The sequence below is a fragment of the Cololabis saira genome, chromosome 3, assembly GCF_033807715.1.
Source record: "Cololabis saira isolate AMF1-May2022 chromosome 3, fColSai1.1, whole genome shotgun sequence".
Lineage (NCBI taxonomy): Eukaryota > Metazoa > Chordata > Actinopteri > Beloniformes > Belonidae > Cololabis > Cololabis saira.
Genome location: NC_084589.1, coordinates 23,724,795 through 23,735,524, shown reverse-complemented (window position 1 = coordinate 23,735,524; position 10,730 = coordinate 23,724,795). Strand labels below are relative to the sequence as shown.

The 10,730-nt window shown below is 41.4% G+C and overlaps 1 protein-coding gene across 1 annotated transcript; it reads right to left on the bottom strand.

The window, feature by feature from the left end:
* Nucleotides 1-1,076: 1,076 nt before the first annotated feature.
* On the bottom strand, nt 1,077-8,653 carry skap2 (src kinase associated phosphoprotein 2). Its single transcript, XM_061718333.1, has 12 exons — nt 8,501-8,653; nt 8,027-8,132; nt 7,867-7,892; nt 7,629-7,730; nt 6,801-6,881; nt 6,521-6,604; nt 6,244-6,368; nt 5,822-5,885; nt 5,605-5,703; nt 5,414-5,491; nt 4,590-4,702; nt 1,077-1,384 (listed from the first exon to the last, which is right to left on the bottom strand). The coding sequence occupies exons 1-12, from the start codon at nt 8,538-8,540 to the stop codon at nt 1,292-1,294; spliced, it is 1,011 nt and encodes a 336-aa protein (XP_061574317.1). The 5' UTR covers nt 8,541-8,653; the 3' UTR covers nt 1,077-1,291.
* Between the last annotated feature and the right edge of the window lie 2,077 nt (nt 8,654-10,730).

Below are 10,730 nucleotides of genomic sequence, written 5' to 3'. Positions count from 1 at the left end.
GACAATTTATTGTTTCATAGTCAAAAGGACGAGCCTTAAAAACAGTATTGTGAGGCTTCACGTTGTCTGGGTCAATCTCCACTGCTCTAAAACAAAGCAATTCTCAATATTTCCTATATTTTCAATAAGTAATTATAGTAATTCATTACACCTACAATTAGGAGGGAAGGTTTATCGCTGTACTATACCATAAAGGCCAGGATTTATGTTGACTTTGAATGTCACCCAAAGGACAGAGGACTGTGGTTCATCACTCAGCAGGAACAAAGCAGAAGGACAGCAGCAAGTAAAAAATACATAGCGAGTTATTTGTAAATGAAGGTACTTTTCTTTTCAATCTCCAACCTTGAAAATCCTCGTCAAGGCCACATTGTACGTCCAACTGAAAATGAGCGCAGCACCTGGATGTAGGAAACTGTAGCTCAACTTCATTGAGGAGACCATTAAAAGACATGTACAGTATGTGCATAACCACAGGGGGACGTGATCTGCTAACATCACCTCGCCTGCTGTCAAACAGCCCCTCCGAGGACGATAAGCATCCCTGCTATCTGTGTGGGTGACTGTCTTATTAGTGCACCTCAGCCATTTCACTCAGGCATGCAGTACAACCTACCATCTGCCACGCTGTGATCCTCCACCCAGCAAAGTCTCCCAGGCACCATAAAATGAAAGATAAATAAATAAAAAAGACCCATTTGAAGCATTGGACAAAAGTGCTGACCAGATGAATAAACTCAGCCTTTAAAACAAATATATTTTAAACCAAGAAATTTTACACAATGAATACTGTTAACATAGTGGCTTTTCTGCAGAGGTTGATAAAAGGCAAAGAACAGATTCAGCATCAAATTCATACATTAATAAACATCCGTCATGCAGATTGTAGAAATAAATCTGACAACGGTGTCCCTCTTTTCTCATGTTGGATGCCACTTTAAATTTGGTTTAAACATCTGGACAAGATCTGTCCCCTGCCTCTCAGAGGTCATGTAGGCCTGGTTAAGGAACTATATTGCCCTCTTGTGGTTTAAATAAAAGGTTATGCTATAAAAAGTACTGACACAACGAACATGTGTGCTTATATTTTATTTTGCCATAGAAAGTGCATGCATAGCAGAAATAAGTGCTATGAAAATATTCAAATTTAAATATTGTCCATTAAACGACCGGCCTTTTGAACAGGAATGCCAGTGAGAATACAGTAGATTTATTCCTGTGACATTTTTTGATCTTTTACAAGTAGACAAAGAAAATTTCCACAAGAGAAAGCAGTTTATATGCAGAATATTTACAGACTGTACATCTCCATCAGATAGTCTTTGGGAACAATACCTATAGCTCCATTCTTCTCTCCAACCCACCAGCCAAAGTTGCTGTATTCCTGGAAACAGGAGAAGCAGAAACACAGGAAGAATGGTAAGACTGTGCTCTCTCTGACAGAAAATGACAGTTGAGACCTCTCTTACTGCTCCATCTTCATATTCACATTAGTATCATGAAACAAGCCCTTGGGCATGGACAGGTGAAACCACTCACTGTCCTACTGATGACTAAAATACACACAAACTTGGGGCGGGGGACGCAGCAAAAATTGATAAACAAACTAAAATTGTAAATTAAAAAAAAAACCAAAAAAAATGATGATGTAGATGTGTTGTGTGTGAGGTTTGCAACTGCAAATAATTTTTGCTTTTGATATTCTGATCACAATTTACTGTTTTACATGATTCTGTGGTTCATTTGTATCTCAGTTAAAACATTTTTTTAATTTTTATGATCATTTTAGATCTCTCATTTGTGTCTCCTTTTGGTTGTTTTGCATTTCTTTTCGGTACAACGCAGCAGGTTCTTTAGCGCCTCAGTCTGTGCGTGATAGATCTGTCTAATCATCAACTTTACATTGCCAGTTTTCAACTTTAAGTTTTGAGCTCTCTCACTCACTTCACGCCAGAAAAAGAAGAAAAAAAACCTCACTGTGCATAGGGCACATCGGACATAAATCTGTCACAGCTTGAAAAGTAATAAGTCCAAATGGCGGTCAGCATGAGAGATGAGAGGAAGACACCATGAGGAGAGATCTGAGACAAGAAAAGAATAACCCTCTTTCAGTCTTCGGACAAGAGCCCAACCTTACATCAAAGTCTTCCCAGGATGTGAATCAAATGGAGATTATGTTCTGACAAGGCTGAAGGAAGATGGATCTGTACAGCATTTCAGGGAAAAGAGTGGGTCGTATTCATGTTCCAGTTTTAGAATAGATGCGTTTGGTCATGAGGTACTACATACAAGCAGATGACAACAGCATTAACACTAGCAGGTATACGGTGATGGATCAGTCATTTGGATAACGAGATGAATGACTTCCTGTCATAACTTCAGTGTCAGAATAAGAAAAAAAAAAACTTGTGAAACAACCATCTAGATCCTATTAAACATGTGATTATACTCCAACTACTTTTTTTTTAAAATCCAGACATAACCATAGACGAAAATGACACTTATCTCAAGCACCCTAGGATTCTACAGCCAACAGGCATGAAATGTGTAGAGATGTCTCACACACACACACACACACACACACACACACACACACACACACACACACACACACACACACACACACACACACACACACACACACACACACACACACACACACACACACACACACACACACACACACACACACACACACACACACACACACACACACACACACACACACACACACACACACACACACACACACACACACACACACACACACACACACACACACACACACACACCTCCTGCCTCTAAGCTTTGAAAATGGCAACACCTCATTGTGAAGGTGGCTGGCTGACACATAAATTGTGCTTAAATGAGTGCTGGACACAACATGAGAACACATATGGTGACACTACTCACAATAATGTCCCGAAGTCTAAAATCTCTACTGGAACTGAACAGTAGATGTGTTATGGGATGATAAAAACAAACACTCTGCGTTTCCATTGTTTATTAGTGTTTCATTTGCGAGGTGCAGTTGTGGTTGTGCATGTGTATAAGGAATGTTACGGGGTGTGCAGCATATCTGGACAACACGCACTCCCTTAGTCAAACCTTCAAATCAATAGCACCCACCTCCCAACCGGGGGGTCTCACAGCTGTAATGCCACACCTATTTTTGGCCTGTGGAGTGGGGGAGGGATGTACAGAAGGGGGAGGAAGGAGAAGGCTGTGCCTTTGGTTGCAGCTGGCTGTGGCAGTCCAGACGGGTTTTATGGTCATTGCCCTCACAGCAGGCCACAACCCCCAACACCAAGGTTTCAGCTAATGGCACTCCCAGTCTGAGTGAAAAGGCAACTTGATTCTTGGTCCTTTTCCACACACAAGAAGGAGCAATAAACGAGCATTTGGTCAATGAGCATTGATACGTCCGCCTGCTTTGTGCGTTTGTGTCATTCCATTAGTGCTGAGGAACTATCGACTCTGGATAACAGAAAATTAAGAATTCAGCCCATAAACCATCCTCTAATGTGGCAGAAAAACTAAAATAACGAGAGATTTACACATTGCAGTCTCTAAAGTGTGGAAATCTGCTACTTCTAATTGATGCATTTTGGAACAAAAATATGACATCTTGACATATCAGAAAGGCTTTCTTTATTATTTTCTGGTCCCACATGGATCAAAATGTTAGGCTACATGCAAAAATATAAATAGAAGTGCTTCTTAGTGTACCTCTGGACAATGAACTGGGCATGGAAAAGTTCTGATGTCTCATTCTTTTATGCTTTTTGGTGCCACTAGATGGCAGACTTGACTCTTAAACAGGATCTAGCGACTGCAGAGTCTCTCAACAGATCCAAAAGTAGACAGGAAATTTAGCCCGCCAAGATGGAATACATTTCACACTTTTTAAATACAAACTATTGATTCTGACATGCATCTGTAAAAATATGGAATCTCACTGCTTATTCTCAAACCAGCATCCAAAGGGGCTTGTCAAGTACACCACAATGAAATCCCATTCATGCTGGCATTAACCAGCACAAAAAGGCTCCTGTTTAGCTGTACAGTTACATATTTAAGGTAAAGAGCAGCCCCTAGGTTCTCCCAGCACTTGCTCAAGCTGACAAGCCTCGGAAATTGCTTGTCCACTACACGTCCTCACCTGCACCGAATACTAAGCTTGGGTTTCCTGAGAACACACATTCCTATTTGGCGAGGTGAGAGAGACGTCTGAGAGGTGTGTGGGCTCAGTGCTGCAGCATGCCAGCGGCAACGACTGCTGAAACAGTCCAGATGGAAGTGATGGAATGGTGCCGTGTGCCAGCTACGCCCAGGCGCTGCCAGCGGCACTAAAACAGTTTCCTTTGTGACACAACTAATCCCCATCAGAATGCCAGGGAACCAATCTAGTTTGCCTTTTACCATCAGGCGTCCACCTCAGGCAGGGGGCCAGGTGCTGCCAGTAACAGATATGAACACACAGTTCACTTTAAACAATTCACTTCAGGTGGTCTGGGCCAACTAAACACTACTGACTGCAAGCTTAATATTAAAACGTTACATTTAGGTTGGGCTCTACCTGAACATACCTTGCTTAGGATGTAGATGGCATCTCCACGTTTGAAGGACAGCTCATCTGGAAGGCTCCCTGAACAGTCCCATAGGCCCTGGTAGTAGTTCTGGTAGTCCGTGCTCTTATCAACTGTTTGAAGACAACATGGTGATAAAAATACTACCAAAGGTTATCATGTGAGCTCAAGAGTTAGTACTACAGTGACTGTTAAACCAACAGGAGGCAGCAGAGGGCTTGCAGTACAATTTAACACTATTAACACCAAGAAGCAGGAGTGTAGCTTTGTCCCACTTCAGTGACAATTAGGCTACTATTTCTATGTTAGGTTTTAAGCAAGCTGCTGGCAATATTTTCCCACAAAGTATTGCATAAAAACACTGGATAAGTTAGAACAGCTGTGAACGTTTTCTGATGACACATTCCAGCAAGACACTGGTTGTATATAGTTAGTCAGGCTCAGACAAGGCAGCTGGCATCTCCATCTCTCATCTGAGTTTTTGAGTTTGTTGTTGACCTTTAGTGCTTGTTATTGATCATCGAGTAAACCCAGACAAGTGTTTGTCTCGCAGAGAATTATAAAAGACCATTTATTATCTAAAAAGGAACTTAGACACAGAGCTGGTGTTATTTCTAGTCAGTTATTTGCAGAAACTTCCTCTGGAAAAGTCACTGTTGCTGCTTCTTGTTTACTGTGCCTTGAGATGGCTTATTTTGCTCAGATGACAGTCATTCTTTGTTAGTCACAATTTACTTCTTTTTATAAATTAGTGAGAGTTACAACATTATAATGAGCAAAACACTTGAAAGCTGACCAAAAAAAAAGATTGCTGAATGTTTTACCTGCAGTAGGAGGAGGAGCCGGTTTGCTTGATGGATCTATCTTTGGGGGACGCTTTACAGGAGGGGACACCTCCTCTTCTGCAAAAACATGACAATATTGATGCATGAGGAAATTAGTGTGTTAGTTTGTGTTATTACCAAAAGAGACATGCCGAACATGTGACAAAGACTGATACAGGAAGTGGTCGAACCTGGAAGTATTTCATAAATTTCATCCGCATCAGCTCCAATTCCAATATCATCATAAGTGTCTTGTTCATCCTCTTCCTCTGGAATGATGCCCGTCATGTCTATACAAAAAGAGGTACAGTTTTATCCTCATGCATGCTTACAAACATGCTTTTTTTGTTCATAGAAATTATAAAATAAAACCGAATAAAGCATTCTAATTAGTACAAAAACCCATACTATTCAAAAGAAGGTCTATCTGTTTCACCCACTCCTCCGCCTCTTTGGTTGATGACGCACAAAACTGAGAAGAACAAGGAGAGAAATGAGAACTGCAGTCAGTCCAATATTCAGTTCTACATGCATTGATTAACATAAACAAATAGCACTGCATATATGAATAGTTCAAAGTTCTGCATGAAGGGCCTGAATGTTGCAGACACTCATTTACATTTTTATTTATTCATTTTTAAATATGCCACTAGGTTGAGCCTTTCTAGAGGCAGTAAATGAAGTGAATAATATCATTGAAGGGAGAAAATGAAAGAAAGATTCACTGTGTATGTAGACACTTGTTAAACATGTTCCATATCCAGATGTTACACTTTGGAGAGAAAATTCAGCACGGAAACAGCTGGACGATTTGCAAGAGATGGGCACACCTGATAGAGTCGCTTGTCCGGGGCTGAAATTTCAAAGCAACAGTCTTTCTTCGAGTCTTTCCGTAAATTGTTGATCATTCTGACAGTGTACCCCTCTATGCTGAAGTCACCCTTCTGCTGCTTGTCTGGGTTTGGAAAATAAAATCATCATCATTAGCAGTTCGCTGTAAAAGCACTATCAAAACGTGGAGAATTGCCCTTCCACACCGTGTGTTTAACAGGCAGCATATGATGTATAATCTACTTATGAGTTGTGAAAATAAATTAAAATAAATACCTTTTTCACCGCCATAATAGTAAAAAGTGTGATGGCTCAGAGCACACCATCTCTTCTGCCACTCGGTGCCAAAAAAGCTGTGGTCTGTGCAAGAAAAAGGTGGGGTAAAAACTAAAATGAGGGATACAGAGCATCTGCTGACATTTTTTGAGTATACACACAGCTGAAGAACATATGTGGTCCAAACACGACATCATTAAATCCATCTTTCAGTGTATGGACAACTGGAGGTCTTCCTCTCCAAAACCATGAGTCTGGATTTAACCGGTATAGCACCAACCCTTTCTGCGTTTCTCCAGATATCCTTGTTTAAAGACAGCCGTCAGGTCCTGGGCTGCTACAGGTGGAGACTGCTGGGCCCCTAGAAGAAGAAGAAAAACAAGTACAATCCAGAGATGTAAACCAGAACAAACTGTGCATGTTTCTTTAAATGTCAAACTGAATAGCAACTTGTTTGCCTTAGTAAGAATATTTAAACTGTACGGGTGGATTTCTGGTCAAAGTTTATCATCATGCATTTGTTTATTTAATAATAATTAACACCACAGGCTCCACTCGGCAATGCTTCCCTTCTCAGAGGAGGTTCCCTTTGCAGCATGCAACTGTGTCAAAGTTGCTTTGTGTGAAAGAGACGCCATAAAACCGGCAGCTGCTTACAGCCCATAAACTGCAATCCCCTAATCACCCTTTCACAGGGATTTTCCCCAATACTCTCATCTAAAAAAGTAAATATGAAATCCTGGATTGTTGCTATGATGAAACACATGACAATTAAGCTGATATATATACTGGATTTTTGTTTCCCCACAAACTGCACCAATGCACGAGACTGTGGCTGAGAGCTATAAAATGTGTCCTAGTTGTGGAAAGGGTGGGGTGAGGAGATTGGTGGGGGTAGCAGTTGTGCCCCTAAATTGGTTCCCAGCCACGTTGCCAAGTTACAGTTGGAATGTCTCCTTTACTGAGCTGCTCAAAGTCACTTTCTCCAAGGAGCACACAAGCTTGTGTATTGTCATGCTGCTTTTCCAAATTTTAATCCACAGCTTGTTAGCAGTTAGTGGGCCACATCCACTCGAGACGTGTGCTAAGTGCTTGTTGCCTACTGTACCTTCACCACCCTCTTCTTCCTTGTCCGTGCGTTCTGATTGCAGCGAGCCTCCATCATTGTTGCTGTCAACTTCATCCTCATCATCCGACTCGATTGTATCAACTGGAGTGTTAAAGAAAGGAGGCAATGTTGTGATTTTTGCAATGAATTTTCTTCTTGAATTATAATTAATTCAGAAATTAAAAAGTTCAGAACCACTGACATTGCCCGCTTAACAAATAGACACACTGACACTTACCGTTATCCTTGAAATCTTGAGAATAACTGTTGGAAAGACAGTGAAAAAATGAGTTAGCAGTTTCTGAAATACTGAGTGGCCAAAGGTTATTTGACAGTTAAATGACACAAACCAAACTGGAAAGCAGGAAATGTTAGGTGTGAGGTGTTGAATGTCCCACCTTAGCTTGACCTCTTTGATTCTCTTTATGAGGGTCTCCCTCTTCTCTTTCGCCTTCTTGCTTAAATGCTCTCCTTTCAACCCCTCACATATGTACCGCTCCACATCTGAACAAAATAACAGGTATTCTCATGCTGCAGTGGTGATGTGGTTATCTCAAAGCACAACCAGCTCCGAAAAACACACCAGCTTACATCTTAAATTCCAACGTCTTCTTTAATTGATAGCAACTGCCAACAGGTGTGACAAACATTTATGAATGAAAGTCAGTCAAATATGTGATCTTTATGGCTACATGCAGCTGGACTGCATGAGGTCTGTCAAAAAAGAGACGGCTGGGAGGAAACTTCATACGAATGTGACTTCCTCTTTTGCCGAAACGGTCTTTTCTAAACTGTCCTGAGTGCAGCAGATGAAAACAAAACACGGAAAGCGACGGAGTGAACAGACAGCCGTCAGTGAAGGGATACTTTACCTAAAATGAGCGTCGTCAACTCATCGGGCACGGCGCGCATCGTGAGCAGATGTTTTTGTGTGAAGCAGCGATGGACCGGCGGCCAGCAGAAACTTAATGTGATAGTTACGGAAGCAGCTCGGGCTCGGAGATACGGAAGTCAGTATGCGGATTATTTATGACTGACCACACAGTTGCGCTGCACCACAAACATCAGAGCCGCTCACTCCGCATCCACGCTGACGTTTATTAGGGTGGATCTGCTCTGGAGACGCGCAGCTGATGCTTTAATAGGGCTCTGACTCATTTAGAATAATGTGCAAGTATAACGCCATGGTCATAGTATTTTTGATTGATTCCAGATTATATTTCTTTGAGACTTTATGTTGGCTATATTTCACACCACTTGACATATTTATACGTCCTTTTTTTCTTTTTTTTTTAACAGTGAGGCAACACTTGGAGTTTAAGATCATGTCTAGCTGTAAATCTAAATAGCATCATGAGTCGTTGAAAAGTCAATTACAGAAACACTAGGTGTGAAGGGGTGTTTCTGTGCCAGTGTTATACCACTGCTCCTTATGCAATAGTCACAGGGTTTGTGCTGCGTTGCTTAACAATCTTAAACAATCCGTTCTGCAGCAACCAATGCACCAGTGATGACATGAGCAGACATAAACCCGCTCCTTTCCTCAGTTAGGCTTGTGCCTCCTGGTGCATTTGAAGGAAATAACCATTTGTCATATTGTTTACAAAGATGTCAGTCATTCATTAGCCATATTTTGACAGGCTGCATCAAAGGAGGAAGCCTTTAAACTGTGAAGCTTTTTGTCGTGGCGAGAGATTGACAGAAAGTTAGAGACGTTTTGTGAATACTTTCAAACTTGAGCATTTAGATGCAAGCATTGGACAATGTTTGCTCCTCTGCAGACATGTTTGCGCTCTTCAAAAATCTTTTACTAGATATAAGATATGATAACTGAGATGCAAAGATAATATAACATAATGCTGTTTGAAGCTTGCATGAATGTGTCTATTGCATTTGCTTAGAGTGGAATGAATATGAATAAGTTTTAAATTGTTTCAATATTGTACATCAGGTGGTTCTCAAGACATGCACATTTTCAACCTCAAATCAAATTCTCTTCTTCCACAACTGCTGAAAAATGTTTTGTGATGTCATTTCCTGTGTAGTTGCCCTTATGATCCATGTGGTCATTCAAAAACCTGACCCTCCCCTGACCTGCAGCAGTTCCACCCGGCTTGGAGTGAAGAGGAGAGCCAGCCTGACCTCTGACCTGTGTGTGTGTGTGTGTGTGTGTGTGTGTGTGTGTGTGTGTGTGTGTGTGTGTGTGTGTGTGTGTGTGTGTGTGTGTGTGTGTGTGTGGGTGTGTGGGTGTGTGTGTGTGTGTGTGTGTGTGTGTGTGTGTGTGTGTGTGTGTGTGTGTGTGTGTGTGTGTGTGTGTGTGTGTGTGTGTGTGTGTGTGTGTGTGTGTGTGTAGGTTGGTGAGGGGGTATCTACACACACAGAGTGATCCAGTTTCCCATGAAGCCTGTCATTTTAAAAACTGATTGAATCCCTCGACGTTCATGACACTATTCTAGTTTCGTAATTCATGTACATGCTTAACATGAAATCCATCAAAGTTATCCAAAAATAGCCAAGCATTGTTCATAAAATGTTGCCAAATAATGCAGTTGACTCAAAAATTGTTCCTTTTAGTTTTTTTGCTATACATAACAGTTCGAAATGAAACAAATGGCTGGCCTGAAGCTAATTTGTATTTGGTTTATCCTGTAAACACTGATGCAATGATTTCATTGCCCTGATATATAATGACCCCAATGGTTTCAGCAACATCCTGGGCTTTCTTTGGGGTTTTTACAGCTACTGCCTTGTTTTCAATCAGACTATTTAGCATAATTTAGAACCACTTTCAGTAGAAGAGCAGTTCACTCCCTCATTCACAGTTTTGTTATTGCTTTCAGCCTCTTAGCCTAGTGCTACAACCCCACTTCCTGATATCAGAATGAAATGCCATGTCCAGTCTGTTTCCGTGGAGTGGACAAGGCCTGCCCAAAGCTCTGAGCTCATGCAGCACCACGATAGCAGAGATACTGAGCCAATAAACGAGTCCATCGGTCTGCAGACCCTGTTCACAAAAAATAATCCGTGGGACTGGTCGTGATGGTCGTGATTTTCCATGAAACAGTCAATAGCACGCCATGAGGAAAAGAGCTGCAAACGCGT